The sequence below is a fragment of the Oryzias latipes genome, chromosome 8 (genome assembly GCF_053564925.1).
Source record: "Oryzias latipes strain Hd-rR chromosome 8, Olatipes_Hd-rR_3.1".
NCBI lineage: Eukaryota > Metazoa > Chordata > Actinopteri > Beloniformes > Adrianichthyidae > Oryzias > Oryzias latipes.
Genome location: NC_136244.1, coordinates 3270042 through 3287532, shown reverse-complemented (window position 1 = coordinate 3287532; position 17491 = coordinate 3270042). Strand labels below are relative to the sequence as shown.

At 42.5% G+C, this 17491-nt stretch overlaps 1 protein-coding gene and 1 long non-coding RNA gene across 19 annotated transcripts in view; one reads left to right on the top strand and one right to left on the bottom strand.

The window, feature by feature from the left end:
• caskin1 (CASK interacting protein 1) overlaps positions 1-17491 on the bottom strand; it is a 117590-nt gene that overhangs the window by 42583 nt on the left and 57516 nt on the right. For all 18 annotated transcript variants that reach the window (XM_078951134.1, XM_023957764.2, XM_023957766.2 and 15 more), the window contains exons 3-7: positions 8060-8157; positions 7846-7991; positions 3664-3759; positions 3443-3573; positions 2449-2557 (exon numbers count right to left, since the gene is read on the bottom strand). In XM_078951134.1, coding sequence (XP_078807260.1) covers positions 2449-2557; positions 3443-3573; positions 3664-3759; positions 7846-7991; positions 8060-8157 — 580 coding nt within the window. The remainder of the gene's footprint in view (positions 1-2448; positions 2558-3442; positions 3574-3663; positions 3760-7845; positions 7992-8059; positions 8158-17491) is intronic.
• On the top strand, positions 12598-16837 carry LOC144994209 (uncharacterized). The gene is made up of 3 exons (XR_013657645.1): positions 12598-12734; positions 15061-15116; positions 16730-16837. It is a non-coding gene; the product is annotated as an uncharacterized LOC144994209 (long non-coding RNA).

Genomic DNA, 17491 nt, shown 5'->3' with positions numbered 1-17491 from the left:
ACAATCTCACATGCATTTTTTTGATAATTATTGCAGAAAAAGCTGGAAGCTGCAGCTGTTTTTCTAAAAGATGCAATAAAAGTTAAGTTAGAAGATTTAAAAAAAGTTTGAAGTGTGTTCGTTGTTTTCAAGACGTTTAACAACAGAACTCCTTTTACGCTGTCACTCTCACAACCCAATGCATCATGGGAGATGTAGTGCATAAAACGGCCGGCGGAGATCGCTTTTCGGAGCTTCATGGTTTTGTTCACTTGTTCCACGGTCTGATACTGGATGCTGTGGAGAGCTACACCGCTAAAGACGAGCTTTAGCTGCTATTTTTGTTAGAACTGAGCGACTTTACGAGCTAAATCGGGACAAGGAAGTGAATACTTTAACCACTTCTGATTGGGCAGACTGATGACATGTGATTAAGCCTTCAAGAATGATTGGTGGAGACAGGTAAAGGGGCGGGACTTTTCCTAAATACAGCCGGAGCTGCAGCTGAATCGCGCTGCCGTCATTCTTATCAAAATGTCTTTAATAAAATAAAATAAACGCAAAGAGAAAGTATTTTACGATCTTTTATATTCCTAACTCCTCAGTGTTTTATCAGGGCCTGTTTGGATGAACAGAGAGCTGAAATCCTGGAGATGGGAAATGTTTTTAGATCAGTTAATGAGGGCAATTTCACACGGCACACTTGACCATCTCCTACGGCACACTAGTGTGCCGCGGCACACTGGTTGAAAAACACTGATCTAGACCCACTAGACAGTGCTCTGAACCTTTGGTCTTCAATGATTTGTGATCTTCACTGGTGTCCATGGATTACATGAAATCTTTCCACCTTTATCCACCTTTGTCATGGTAGGGAGAACACGTCAATGGAAGGGTGGGGTCATCTAAGATAGCACAAGGGTTACACAGAAACACCAAAGGTATGAGAGCATAATTAACTTTTTCTTTTTTATTAGCTGAAGCTTGGACAGTTATGACTCAACAGGGCCAGTGAAAGGAGGGGGTTGTCTTCGTTTTTTTTATACTATTTATTTATTGTGATGGTTCTAATCATGGACAGTTTGCGGAGATTCTTCCTTAAAATTGGGGGATGCTTCATGACATGTTTGAACCTATAGAAGTGTCTTTAAAGATTGAACACAATTAACAAAATGGTTTACCGCCCACTACACAGACTTGCATTCTTTTCTGGTGCTCTTGTGTCCTTTTTGCACAATGTGTTTGTCCCACAGAAATGATAGAGGGACTGCATGTGTGAGGGTGTGGAGTTTGTACTTTAAAATTGGTTTGTTTGGTTGAAGATTTGACAGGTAAAGAAGGACTACAGCATGTCTCTGTCATTTTCTCTGTATGTTGACATAGGGGATTTATTGTATGGGATTTCATTCATCCATTTCATGGATGGATGGATGCCACTTCTTCTGCTCATCCAGGAGCTCAGGGGCAGCAGTCTAAGCAAAGATCCCCAGACTTCCCTCTCCGTGGCCACTTCCCAGAAGCGTTCCAAAGCCATACATAGTCTCTCCAGCATGTCCTGAGTCTTCCGTGGGGTCTCCATCCAGTCGAACACTTCCCCATGGAGGCGTCCAGGAGGCATCGGGACCAGATGCCACCTCAACTGGTTCCTTTGGATGTGGAGGCGCAGCGGCTTTGATCCGAGCTCTCTCCGGGTGACAGAGCGTCTCTAAGGGAGTGGCCAGCCACCCTACGGAGGAAGCTCATGTTGGCCGCTCTTATTGGGGACCTTGTTCTTTCAGCCATGTCCCAGAACTCATGACCATAGGTGAGTAATGGTACGAAGATTGAGCGGTAAATCGACAGCTTTGCTTTCAGGCGGTACAGCAACCAAACAACGACGGATGCCGCTCCAATTTGCCTGTTGATCTCACACTCTTGGTTTCCCTTACAAGTTATCTTTCCTCACTCGTAAACAAGACCCCAAGATACTTAAATTCCTCCACTTAGGGCAGGAGCACTCCACCGACCCAGAGAGGGCAAACCACCGCTCTCCGGCCGGCCCCATGGCTGACCCTCACCTCGATTCACATGACATCATCTGAGATTTCCCAGTTTTTCAATATTCTTCGTATTGATGCCTGTTGAAGCTGAGTTTGTTACTGCCTTTTCCGCATTCCGTATGATAGAAGCAAACTTTGAGACGATGTTTAAAAGCTGTCATAATTTTATAATAAGCACTGCACCCACCCTTAGTGAAAAAATGGCTTAACTGCAAAGAGGTTTGTTTTGAAAGGTACGTGTCCTGATTCTTTGCAGCAACATTTCAAAATTTGAGGTTTTTGAATTTTACTGCATTGGTTGCACTGATAATGTGATAGATGTTTTTTTTAGCAAATCCTTTTTTAGTCAAATTCTGTGTTGATTATTGGTTTTCAATTCTCAGTTTAAAAAAATGAATGGTAAGAAATGATTTCTGACATTTCCACCCACCTCCAGCAGGAGTCTCACTACCTCAGTCTTCCCGCAGAGGGCAGCTTCATGCAGGGCAGTGCCCGCTTTAGTCTGCCTGTTGATGTCGATGCCGGCCTGTATCAAGAGTCTGGAAGAGAAATGCAGAAAAAGACCGACAGTGGTTAAAAATACAGCGGGAACATATTTTTTCCAATCATTATTTCCAATTAATATTAGACACTTAGTCAATCATGTACAACCTGTACAATTTTCAGTTTTCTGAAATGCTTGGTAAATAATAAAGTCTCTGATATGATTTGATTGTCTGACGATCTGAACCTGTTTGCCCTTCAGAGAAGAGGCAGAAGATGTTGTTGAAGAGGAGCCAGTTGTCTTTAACTTTAGGGAGAAATCTGGAGTTCAGAAGCTGCCAAACGTCTTTAAAGTACTGCTGTGAGGGAGTCTATGTGTGTTCTCCACGGACAGTTGGTCATGGCTAATGAGCCTCGTTTATCAGCGTCCCGCTCTGCTCCATCGACCATGACCGGCTTTATTCCTCCCTCTTCTCTTCATCACTGCTCCTCTCATTTTCCTACACCTGCATGAAGGAATGAGGAGGTGAGATCCGATGTCCTGAGGTTTTGTGGTCAACGCAACAGTGACCGGATGGTGTTTTCTTCAGGCTGTCTGTTCTGGGGTCACTGGGTTTCTTCAAGGCTGGACCTCTGGGGGTTTTTAGAGCCTCCTCCCAGTTGGATATGGTCGTCATCTCGGTGGAATTTCAGCCAGATTTCCGAACCGCCTGATGTGGCTCTTCTAGTGGAGGAGGAGCACTCTTCTGCTTATCTCTGCGGAGGTGCCTAAGATCCTCCTATCTAACCCAAACCTCCACATCAGAGCCATCATGCTCCACCTTCCCCTTCCTCGTGAACAAAACAGGCTGACAGCAGTGACGTTAGGCTATAATCTCCCCAAGATCAGGATGACATGTTTAATCCCTGTTTGTCATGGTGTATTACAGAATTTAGTGTACCTGATGATGTCAATATGTCCGTTCTTTGCAGCCAGGTGTAGCGGCGACATGCCATTCGGGTCTGTGGTGTCTCCTTTTTTGGGCTCCAGCAAAGCAGCACACATATTACTGGACAGCAGCAGCTGGACCACCTGCAGGCGCACGAGACCATCAGGACTTTTTCCCCCACTACCGTCTCCTGACGGAGGGTGAAGAAAAAATAAATGAAAGCGCCTTTTTACCCCGACTCTGCCAAACTCGCATGCCAGGTCCAGAGGTGTCTTCCCTGCATTGTCCACGATGCACGGGTTGGACTGGTGCTGCAGCAGCATCTCAGACTGGAGTCAGGAAACACAAGGAGAGACACATCAGAGAATAATGATGAACATGCCAAAGCCTGAAACGTACAAACCCGGGGGGTCGACCCGTACAGGTGCTGTGGGTTTTTGGGTTGTCCGGGTCTTTGGAGGGTCACACAGAGGAGCGACTGCCTCTTAAAGGGAGCACAGATGTGCAGTTCCCTTGAGGCTCGTCCAGCTACCTCAAGGAACATTATTAAAATGGAATGTACCATTGTTGTGGGTGTGGTACGTGTATCATAAAGTATTTGTATGAATAATGCAAGTTGGACGCACTCATGGCGTACAGGTGATGCTGTTGTGAGATGTCCTTACGCCTCACTCCAGCAAGAACTATTGGACCCGCGTAAGATGTCTACACAAACTAAACTGAACAGCAGTAACGGGTCCCTTGTGCAATTTGCAAGATTTTTGGGGGGGTGGATAAAATAAAACATCTGTAGGGCAGGCCTGCGTCTACTTGCCCATCCCTACCCTTCTGTGTTGTTAAAGTGTTCACTGTGACCTGTCGCCTGCAGCATGCCCATGGAAAATGTGCATGATCACTTTCTCCCACCAAGCGGTCTAAAACTTTGATATTTCGTGCGGGTCTCCTGTGTGATGGCCTGCAAACAGTTTGGCAAACAGGTTTGTCCCCTGCAGACACACCCCATCTACCGTCTCATGATACCTTCTCACTGCAACAACCTTACTTACTACTTAAGCATTAGATACTTAAGCACACGTAATGACCTGAAATGGTGTTGGTAAGGCATTGATATCAGATCAAAGGTTAGGAACCGGATAATGATAAATCATGTAATAAAAATGGTTACGGTAGAACAGGGGGTGGGATTAAACGAGTTCGCTTCCTTCTCTCCCTTTCAAGCAATCTTTAATATCTAATTATCCTAAGTTTGATAAGTCTTTGAATGAATGTATGGATGCTGATTGTATTGTTTTGTGCATTATTCTTGCTTTGATTGCTTGAAAAAAACATTTCAAATCGAAAACAACCTCAGATGAAAAGTCGATGTGAACGCACGTTTACGCGTGTTTAGGGCTTCTGCTTTTAATGCACGCCGTTTACGGACCAATCAGGGACTTGGATTTGGTTGTAACGATAGATGATGCTCCTTTCAAATCACAGAGGTCCCAAACGTTTGAAAACTGATCATGGACGAGAGATTAATAATTGCAGCTTTTGCCCGGCTGGAATTCTTTGACACCGAGTCTTTCATATATCAAAATAGGGCTGTGAAAGAAAGAAAGCCTGGCGCCACTGCCACCAGATTAGCACGCTTTCAACGTTTAGCACCAAGCCTCTTCAGGTTCAAGTGTTGGTTTCAGATGATTTCCAGAGTGAACACAACTTCTTGGGTGCACATCACATCCCAGGTGATGCATACGTAGCAGAAAAACCAACCAGAGGAGACGTTCAGACGATTCTCTGGACAGAACATTTACTACTAATTGTTAACGAGTCATTGCATTTGTCTGCAACAGAGCTGCACTTTTTTCCGCTTTGCTTTGCTGAGTAGTCACCAGCTCACAGCGGCAGGTGGAGGGCTCCAAAGGACCTTCAGGAGGTGCCTGAGACATGATTTGTTTCAGTGAAAACATGATAAAAGGCCAAACAGAGCACAGGTGTTACTGAGTACTGGAGGAGGGGGGGGGTTATAATGAGGTACCGGGGGGGGGGGCACCGACAAGGTGAGAAGGCTCACTGAGGAAGAAGAGGATGGCATATTTGTGCATAGACAACAATGCGAGTCCATCTTTTGTAACGCTGATGTAACCCAGTCCTGCATGCGCTACAGGAGGCGACTTTTCTACCGCTGCTGTCCGTCAAACACGAGAGCTGCACACAAACGGCTCTCACAGGATTTACCAGCAGCTGATGCTTGAAACATGGAAGAGTTGAGAGCTTCTCCAGTTTTCAACAAAGCCAGATGAGCTGATGTAACCGCTCTGCCCCCCAGAGCTGATTCCATACTGAGTTATTTAAGCGCTCTGTGGTTGTTGCCGGTCGGTCTCTGCAGGACATCCCTGAACCCTGCCCCGCCCACTTAAGAGCTGAGACTCTGACAGTCCTGTCAATCAAATACCACCCGGCAGGTCGAAAATAGTATAAATGTTTAAACCACAACATTTCACCCTCATTATGGAGACAAAAGCGGTTTCTAAAACCACAACATGGGTTTGTGTTGTTGGGAGTTTTTAGGAATCCAGAGTAAACCGCCCAAACAAAAGTTTTTGAATAAGCTTCATTCTGGAAGCTGGGGGGTGGGGCTAAAATGTAATTCCTCTACTACTACTAGAAATGTGGTTATGGACAAGCTGACAGAGCAGCATTTAGATTTATCAATGACAAAATCTTTTGAAATTCAAAAGACCAGATGATCTCAGGTCCACCGGAGACGCAGACTTGAGTCAGATCATGATCAAGATCATGCTGTTCGGGCTGTGAACTTCAAAACTTTGAACTTTAATTAAGATCCAGAATAGTGTGGCCACATTCATGTAGAAAATGAGTTCAAATAAGAAACATAAAAGTAACTGAAATGGAATTTCTTCTTAAAAAAAGGTTTTTATCCACCTCAAAAATAATGTTTACTGTTTTGTGGGCATTTGGCTGCATCAGATGCAGCTGATTTTTCAGCCTGGAGATCAGGATCAGACTTTCTGAGAGTATTTTTTCAGATTTACATTGTAATTATGATCTGCTTCTATTCTATGATCTATTCGAGCATCTTTGGTTTTTCCTCTTTTGAACATCAATCACAACTTCATCCTGGATACCAAAAATGAGTTATTTTTCAATCTGAGCTCCTCTTCGGTTCATTTCTCTTGATTTGTCCTCACGCATTAGAAGCTGCATCAGTTTCAGGCCCAGTGTGAAGCCCTGCATTAATCATGTTTATTTAATTAAGAGATGCAGGAAGTGAGCTGCTGTACTGAGTCTGCTGGATTGCACTCTGCTCTCTTCGACCGGCCTGCAGCAGCACTGCAGAGCTTCCCACACTGTTTTGCTTCGGCTCTTTTGTTCCCGCTTCATGTTTTTAGCACGGACAAAATGTGAGCCCTTGTTAACAATGACTTATTATTAGACAAGAATGAAAGGTGGGATTTCCGAACAACAGCTGCAGCAACAGCTGTTATTAACAACACCTGAGTGGTTCTGATGCAAAGACCAGAGACTTTCAGCTCTGAATGTTGTCTTTATTCAGCTATTAAGGCGGAAGAACATCCAAATACATATCTTTTTTTTATTTTTTACTCATTATTGTGACAAACACTTAAACCATTTTGCATAAAAAAGGAAAAAAATCAGTTTTAAGTGTAAAAAAAATCTTTTATTTGTTTGTTAGCTTGTTTAATAACCCAAACAATGATCAATAAATCACTCAACATCCGTGCCGTTCCACTTTTACACGTTGACTGTATATGACAACTGGACTGAGTGATCCCGACCCCTTTGGCTTTCCAAACAGGAAATACCCGCTGGCTCCACGAAGCCAATATCACAAAGATTTCTATGGAGAAATAAACAGCTGCTTCTCTGTCATTCTATTGGTCAGAAGAACAATTATTTTCCTTTCTTTACCATGGTGATGATAATCCTCTTTGTTTCAAGTTTTTTCTGTAGTGAAAGTTATAAAGCGACCAATCGGATGCCTCAATAAAAGTAGGTGGTCTCACTTCCATCACCTTAAAACACTTGACAGATTTTATTTAGCCTGCGCATTTACATATTTTTATTCAAAAAGGTCACTTGAAGGGGCTTGCCAGAGGCCGCCGTGAACCCGGCTTCAGACACAGTCCGTGTGGGGAACCCACGGTCTCCAGTGGCCTCCAGCAGGTTTGGGACGTGGAACAGAGTCACTTCACCAATGTGACAAAAGCTCAGCAGCTGCATGACGCCGGAGATGAACCAACATCTCTGGAGGTTTTCTAACCTTTTGTCTGCTTTATGCTGCCAGAACGGAAGTCAGATCAATGAGATGTTCCTGGTAAAACCGATGTTTTAAAGTTAATCGTGGGATTTTGTGAGTTTGATGAAGTGCAGGATATGCTGTCACTCACCACATCGTAGTGGCCGTGCTGAGCCGACAGGTGCAAAGGGATCTGACCCTCGTCCGACTGGCCGTTGACGGACGAGCCCGACTTCAGCAGCATCTTCATAGGCTCCGCCTTCCCCTGCCAGGCCGCGTAGTGCAGCGGCCGCATGCCTGCACAACAGGAGGAGCTCAGTCCACACACCCCAGAGCGTTCGTGTCGGAGGAGGAGGTCGGCTCACCTTTCTGGTCTCGGATGTCCACCGCTGCCTGAGACTCCAGCAGCAGAGAAATGAGCTCCAGGTTCCCGTTAAGAGCCGCATGATGCAGCGGAGAAAACCTGCAGCACAAACCCACACGGTTCAGCATCATCACCTTCACTGCATCCATCAGCTGCATTCATCAGATGCAGGACTTTGACAGTAAAACAATCATTTCTGTCAGCTGCTATGTGGACTCGCCCCACCCTCCTACCAAGAACAAAATATTTGAGGGGGACGATCTGAATCATGTGATCATTTATGTCCATTTATCCTTGTGTTTGCGATGTTTGAAGATGAACACAGACACACAGGGTCCCGACAACAGCCTGACAAATGGCTTTAATCTCAGATGATTGGGGATTAAACATGGAATGCATCTGGAGGAGTCAAAGCATCGGAGGAAAGGTGCTCCGTCAAACCGAAACCCCGGCGAGCGCTGGAGGCCAGAGGGAGCGTGTCGAGCAGATTAGACGCACGAGGCAACGATTTGATGGACGAGCGTGAGGAGGAGGAGGAGGAAGACACGGCCCAACCTGAGGATGCAGAGATGCAGATCAGAGGAAGCATCCACGCCAGGGCTTCGTGCGCTCCGCTGCACCACAGCTGTCAGGATTCTGACAGTGTTTTTGGGTGAAAACATGCTCTCTTCCTCTGACTGAGCGGTGTGACAAACCTGTGAGCTGAGCCATGTTCAGGAGGGTGCTGAGCGGGCACATTCCTCGGGGAGGCAGCTTCACATGAAGCTCCAGAATGTCAGAAAACACACACATCCTGCTTCGATATGTTGATTTAAACACAGCTTTGGTTCAGCGTCTCTGATCCACAAAGCCCTGCTGTGTGTTTTGGCCTTAGATTTGTGGAATCGGTACCGACCGGACCTGAAATTATGTCAGTGAACCAAACAGATGTTGGAGAATAAATGTTGCTGGATTACTTTCTTTGGTTTGAAGTTTGATCTTTTCCAGTTGAACAAGACTCGACTTTGAACCCTTTAATGCAAAAAAAAAGCGCAAAATCATTTTTATGAAATATAGATGGTTTAAATTATGATACATTGGGTGATTTGTTAATATATTAATCACAACAAGGTTTAAAATGCAAAAATATTGACTTGGATGTTGAGGGGAAAAAAGCACCTATGTACACACTGTCTCAAATTTGATCCTCACATTTTTTTTAAATATTGGTTAAATACAGCAAATTGTCATTTGAAAAAACATAGTTGACTCACTGTAAAGTTTCAAAATTGTCTAAACTTTTCCCAATAAAAGTGTTATCGAGATTTCATGAAAGCAGCCATTGGAAACGAGCAGGAAAAGCCTTTCTACTGCCCCTAGTGGAATGAGGATGAACTACAGGGCAGAAAACATGGACTAATAAAAATTGTGTTTTTTGTGTTTTTTTGAATGTTCTTGCACCCCTTTTTCTGATGATGGAGGACATTTATAAGGAAAATCAAGATTAAAATTGAATTTCTGAGTATTTCTTTATGCAAATCGTGGAGTATCAGGAGCAGCAGGAAAAATGTTTGAAAACAGAGTGAAGGGCCTAATAGGAAAGTTTGGATCATTCTAACAAGATAGGGGCTTCAGAAATGTGTCTATCAAATGTAACATAAATGGTTATATGGGCTCAAAAGCTTCTCCTCTCCTGTATTTGATCCTTTTGTCGGATCTGCCTGTTTGGAACCTGACTTGTTAAAGGAAAAATGCTACAAGACCATGTTAAAAACACCATTTTAGTTGGAGTGGGTTTTTAAAATAGGTCACACTATAATTTCATGTAAATGTTTGGGTGATACCATCCGTGATTATTTCTCTGCTTTTTGTGAATGTTTCCTTAAACCCAAACAGGAACCAAAGTTCTGCCCTTTAGTTTTAAACTGGATAAAACATAAGCTTCATTTCCACGGATTCTCTGCTGATTCTCATTCAAATCAAATCAAACTTTATTTATAAAGCACTTTTCATCCCAAAGCAGCACAACGTGCCTCACAGTTTTGTTTTGTTTCAAACAAAAAACATCAACGGAGGCCTTGACACAAAACTTAGACACACAAAACAGTTAAACCAGTTTATCTGCGCATGTGGCTTTGGTCTGAAACAACATGGGCTGCTCACATCAAAGGACACATCCTGGACTTTATTTCCTGCACTGAGTTGTGATGCTGCTGATTCTTTCATCAGATGATCATTTTAATGTTAAACATTATTTACATACAGTACATGGTGGTTTACTACCTTCTTAGAAGGCCCAAAGCTCTTTCCAGCCTCATGCACACACACACACACACACACACGCACACACACACACACATACGCTCACACAGAGTCCTGGACCAGGGTCCGCTTGGGTTTATTCAGGCTGAAAATTTGTCCCGGATTATCAGGGAAAACGAACTGTAGCTCACTCAAAGTGTACCAAATGTGTCCAGTCCGAATACACCTTTATACACGGTGCGACTTACACTCTGATGCGACTTACACTCCGGTGCGACTTATACTCTGATGCGACTTATACTCCGATGCGACTTATACTCTGATGCGACTTATACTCCGATGCGACTTATACTCTGATGCGACTTATACTCCGATGCGACTTATACTCTGATGCGACTTACACTCCGATGCGACTTATACTCTGATGCGACTTATACTCCGATGCGACTTATACTCTGATGCGACTTATACTCCGATGCGACTTATACTCTGATGCGACTTACACTCCGGTGCGACTTATACTCTGATGCGACTTATCCTGTGATGCGACTTATACTCCGATGCGACTTATACTCCGATGCGACTTATACTCCGATGCGACTTATACTCTGATGCGACTTATACTCTGATGCGACTTATACTCTGATGCGACTTATACTCCGATGCGACTTATACTCTGATGCGACTTACACTCTGATGCGACTTATACTCCGATGCGACTTATACTCTGGTGCGACTTATACTCTGATGCGACTTATACTCTGATGCGACTTATACTCCGATGCGACTTATACTGTGATGCGACTTATACTCTGATGCGACTTATACTCTGATGCGACTTATACTCTGATGCGACTTATACTCTGATGCGACTTATACTCCGATGCGACTTATACTCTGATGCGAATTACACTCCGGTGCGACTTATACTCTGATGCGACTTATACTGTGATGCGACTTATACTCCGATGCGACTTACACTGTGATGCGACTTATACTCTGATGCGACTTATACTCTGATGCGACTTATACTCCGGTGCGACTTATACTCTGATGCGACTTATACTGTGATGCGACTTATACTCTGATGCGACTTATACTCTGATGCGACTTATACTCTGATGCGACTTATACTCCGATGCGACTTATACTCTGATGCGACTTATACTGTGATGCGACTTATACTCTGATGCGACTTATACTCCGATGCGACTTATACTCTGATGCGACTTACACTCCGGTGCGACTTATACTCTGATGCGACTTATACTGTGATGCGACTTATACTCCGATGCGACTTACACTGTGATGTGACTTATACTCTGATGCGACTTATACTCTGATGCGACTTATCCTGTGATGCGACTTATACTCCGATGCGACTTATACTCCGATGCGACTTATACTCTGATGCGACTTATACTCTGATGCGACTTATACTCCGATGCGACTTATACTCTGATGCGACTTATACTCTGATGCGACTTATACTCCGATGTGACTTATACTCTGATGCGACTTACACTCTGATGCGACTTATACTCCGATGCGACTTATACTCTGGTGCGACTTATACTCTGATGCGACTTATACTCTGATGCGACTTATACTCCGATGCGACTTATACTGTGATGCGACTTATACTCCGGTGCGACTTATACTCTGATGCGACTTATACTGTGATGCGACTTATACTCTGATGCGACTTATACTCCGATGCGACTTATACTCTGATGCGACTTACACTCCGGTGCGACTTATACTCTGATGCGACTTATACTGTGATGCGACTTATACTCCGATGCGACTTACACTGTGATGCGACTTATACTCTGATGCGACTTATACTCTGATGCGACTTATACTCCGGTGCGACTTGTACTCTGATGCGACTTATACTGTGATGCGACTTATACTCTGATGCGACTTATACTCTGATGCGACTTATACTCTGATGCGACTTATACTCCGATGCGACTTATCCTCTGGAAAATACAGTAACTTAGTAAGCGGCAACCAGCTCATCCAAGGTAACATCTACCCCAAAGATAACTAAAATCAAACCATCTGTGTTTGGAAAAGCAGCAGTTCACCAACAAAAACCAGAAAAACAAAGCGGAGGAGCAAAGTCTCCACATTACATCACTGCTCTGCCGTCCCGGGCTGCGGGCGTGTTCAGCGACGCGGCGTTGGGGGAAATCACATCATGTTCAGTGAACTGCGTCTTTCTCAGCTGCATTATGGACAGACTCCTGAGCAAACACGTCCCGTGACCTACTTCTGCGTGTCTCCCAGCAACAAGCCTCCACCTTGATCCCCTCCAGGGGGGACAGTTACACAAGGCATCGATGCTGGAGCAGCTTTTGTGTGTCAGCGGGGTGAAAGGAGGGAAGGCGCGGAGGAAAGCCCTCGCTTTTGCCAAGTAGTAAAGCACGGTATGTAATATTTATACCCTCCTCTCCCTTTTTTCCCTCCTAGATTTCCCCTGCGCATCCCAGATTCCTCCCATTCCTCTCCCTGCTCCTCCTCTCCTGTTGTTCTCCTGGCATGCCCATGGCATCTGCAGCTTCTTCAAGCAGAATTGGGTTTTCAGTGCAGCTGTGCAGTTAGATCCTCGCTCATGTGATCTGTGCTCCGAAGATGCAACTCAGAGGAAGACGAGTCAGCCGAAGAGCTCACCTAAACAGCGGTGCGTTTGTGGATCATCTGGATTTAGGATTATCCAGAGTTTTGAGGCTTTGAGACAGCAGGAGTGCAGCAAAATAAAGAAATATAAAAACAGATAAATGTACATGAAAAGAATAATGTTTATTCAAATGATTATTTTGTGGTAAAATAATATTTTTGGCACAGTTTTTGTGTTGTTTTGATTAAATTTTTCTATTTCTGTGGAATTTTTTTTTTCTAATTATCTTCTTTTTTTCTGTCTTAGCATCGTTTGTTTGCCCTGAATCTCTTGAGTTGGAGATAAAAATGAAGGAAAAGCTAAGAAGCTAAGCTGAACGACAGAAAATAGAAAAACCTACAGATTCACGTTTACACAAAAGTATCTTGAGTAAAACCGCAAAAAGTCCCAAAAAACCAAAACAATTTTTATTTTATTTCCAAGAAATTAGACGCACGAGGGAACGGTAATTTATTTTCCAAGAAATTAATGCTGTTTGTGATTTTATTTGTGATATTATTTTAACATTAGAAATAAGAGGAAAATGCTGTTCAGTCATATTAGTTCTTTAGTTCTCTCGTCTTCCTAGAATCAGAATTCGATTGAGGTTTTATAGCATCACAAAACAGTTCAGTCAACACGTATTTGTGACACTTCAGACTCTATTTTGTTGTCATAATGACTGTTTTCAGTGACAAAAAAATGCTATTCCTTAATTAATGAACTGTAAAGATGAAAGTAAAAAGTTTTCAAATCCATTTTAATTAAGTCCTCTTGGTTTCACGTTAGATTTTATCATCATTGGAGGAACATCCTCCCTTTTTTTTATAATGCAACAAAAAGTTTCATGGAAACTCCTTCCTCTGACCTTAATCCCACATGTGGGTCAGACAGAACAAGTTGGTCCAGGATTGTCTGGAGCCAAATCCGAACCTCAAACATGCAGATTTAGGACGTTTTGTTTAAATATGAAACAAAATATGTCTCTTGCAAGAAACTAAATTAATTTATAGCTAATTATAAAAGAAACTGAGGATTTTTATTTGTTTCTCTTTGAAAACCAAAATGTTTTGAGATATTTGTTTCCGATTGATGAACATGTATGAGGCTTTTGCCACCCTGTTTATGACGTCCTTCAAAGGAGATATGGTCTGATCAGTGACTCCCTCAGCCATGTGGCCTTCAGTGAATGCAATTATTGTCGGCACACCAACTCTATGCAATCATTTACATGAAAACAGAAAAAAACAGAAGTAAGGAGGGAAAATCCTTTCCTCAGAATGCTGTTTTGATGGATGTAAAGCAAAAGGTACGGAGGCCCTGAAGTGCAAATCATTCAACAAATCACTCGATACAAAAGCATTTTTAAGATCATAACAACAATAAAATTTTTTGAATGATTTGCACTTCAGGGTCGCCGTAGAAAGCTGCACAGACTCAACCAACACCTGTCAGCCATTAGTCACTCTGATTACTAATGATGACAATAGTAAAACATGAACATATATAGGGAGGCATTTTTCAAGTGCTTTAATTTGCACATTAAACATCTGCAGCATGATACTATGAACTTCCACTTTTGGCAAATACATCAGATTTTCTGTGAAAATCAAGATTTAAAAAAAAACATCCGTATTTTGCCTTTTGGCAGAAATGCATTCGACTAAAGTAGGTTTGTTGTTTAAGTACATCAGAGGCATCAAAACGTCCCATTTTCCTAAAAACAGAAAAATGATCTTTAGTTTATTTCTGCATTGATCCTCAGTTTCTGCAGAGAATTGAAAAACAAAAATGTTCTGCTCCAGATGAAGACAGAAATGTGAACTGTTGCTAAACTTCAATACGAGTCTGTGATGCAATGATGTCATATCAGAATAATAGATTCAGGCAACAATGAAAACTTAAAAAGACAATAAAAGAAAAGAAGACGGAGGGTAAAATAACACAGCCTGTTTATATTATTCATGGAGTAATCCAACTCAAATTTGAGGTTTAACTGCAAAAAAAGCAGCCGCTGACTGGAGATCATTGAACTAAAAGGATTTTTAGGGAACAATATTAGATGCTTTTAAAGATTTCATTTTTATTGTCTTCAGGATTTCGTTCTTCCCCTCTGTCCCTGTCAGAAACATCTACAGCGGCGTCTCTGCAGGTCGGTTTTCCAAAGTTCTTCTCGGTTTTATCGTCGTGTTTTAAAGTCAGACTGCTGCAGCATTTTTAGACCCAGTTTGTCACTGGTGTGTGGTTGGACATTTTGGGCTAATGTCTATTTTAAAAGTTGTATTCAGTTTGTTTTTCCTAAAGTAGATGAAATGATCCAGAGCTTTACCTCAAAAAAAAAAGTTTGAAAATCTTTTACGAACTTAATTACCAAATTAATGGTTTTATTTCTAACTGCCATAAAATACTTTTAGACTAGTTTCAACTTCTGTATCAAAAGATGATAAATTTGAACCAAAGTAAAAGTAACCATCTGCACATTTTAAGGAGAGAAAATGTTAGTCCTTTTAACTCTATTAAAAACATGTTTTAAACATGTTTTTGTAGCATTTTTCTTATGATGGAGTACACATAAAAAGACATGTTTAGCTCAAAATTGCAGTTTTTCTTTATTCAAATTGTTGTGAATCGGGAGCACATTAAAACAACTCAGTTTAAAAAGGATTTCTGATATAGAAAATACACTGGGCGGGCCTCAAACTCCCTGCTCCACTTGAACAGAGAGGTCTGTGCAACGTGAAGGGGAAGAGGGGCGGGGTTGCTCCGGAACTCTGAGGTAAAGTCCTAATGAACTCCTGCTGCTCTGCAGAAACTACGTCCTAGAAAATGACTCTGTTGTTTTTATTTCAGCTGAAAATGGCATAATCATAATTTAAAGACCACTAGGGACGATTTGAAAATAGATCAGAAGATGATCGGATTGGGTCATTAAAAAAAAAACTCTCAGTGGTGGGATTTGGAAAGAAAGGACTTGCAAAGCATAAACTTTATAAAGAGCAGTAGGTCAGCTCGAGGGCGTTTCATTATCCAGATTTCCTGGAGGAAGTAGAAAAGTCTGCACGGCGCCTTTGACCTTTCAGATGCTTGGAAAAGGTCGGGCAGATGTTAACATCTGTTGATGCCACAGACTCCTAAAATGGAGCCAGCATTTGATTGGGATAGGGTTATAAAAATACATCTATGTATTTGCTTTGTTGAGCAAATGTTTTCAACTCTGTTTATTTTGTGCCTCTGTGTGATTTGAGCCAAACAATGTAATGTTCTTGAAAGAGCTGACTGTTATGGAAGAGATTCATTGAGTGCTAGAATCATGTCAGAAACAATAAAAAATAATATTTTGTGTTTTTAAAGTCGCAAGTTCAACGGAGTCAATCGATCACTTTGTTTGACAAACTGTCATTTAACGCAGTGTCATAGCCTGATGTATCTGCAGGAGTTGGTAGTTGGGACAACATCTACTGCTTTCTGTGACTAAAAAACCCAACATGATTGTCTGAACTGGAAGTTTTAGACTCAGAAGTATGTTGATGTGATATTAGAGGATAGTGTGAGCCCTCTGTTACAGTTTTAGGGCTACTTCCTGTTCTGGCTTTTATTTTGACATTAGGCCTTCCTGTCTATACTTTTAAATATATTTAAATTTACCTCCAACAATATAATTGTTTTCACCTTTGAGTTATCTGTTCTATTCTCTGGCAACTACTTTTCAGCACCTTTTCAGCAACTCTCCTCCAACTCTCCAACGACTCTCTTCTAACTCTCCAGCTGCTCTCCTGCAACCTTCGAGCTACTCTCCAGCAGTTCTTCTCAACTTTCCAGCTAAGTTCCAGCAACTTTCCGGCAACACTTAGCAGTTCTTCAGCAACTTTCCAGGTACTATCCAGCATCGTTTCAGAAATTATTCAGACATTTACTAGCAACTCTCTAGCTCTGATCCTTTATTATCTGATTATTTAGTGTTTCTGAATCTGATTTGGCTCCTGGATGCTCTCCATCTGCCTCTGGTCCTTTTGATTTTCTTTCTACCCTCTGAATCTGCCTCTCTCTTTTGGATTCTACATTCTGGATCTCTGAATGTGGAGCTTGAATAGATTTTTGGATTTTCTGACTTGTTTCTTCTTCACCCGCTCCTGCGTTGGACACCCCTTCTTGCTACACCATCGCCTCCTTCCACTTGCAGATCTATTTCCCCTGACCTCCTCCTCTGTAAGCTCAGCCTCTAATGCCCCCCCACCAAGCCTGTCTGTTATCAAGCATCTTCTCTCGTCTTCCTCGAGCACCCTGCAGAGCATTCCCTTCCACCCGAGGACATCCATACTTCCTGCACCAAGTTCATCAATAAATCAGTATCTAACTTTATTCAGAGTACAGGTTTTGTAATTGGGTTCCATTATTTTACACGCAGCCTCAAATTCTCAACATCAACTGTACTGGAATTGAGTGAAAACATCAAAAACTGCAGCCTAACCGGCTTTAAACGGCTTAAAGTACATCCTGCCCATAAAATAGTATTCCTAATGTAGCACA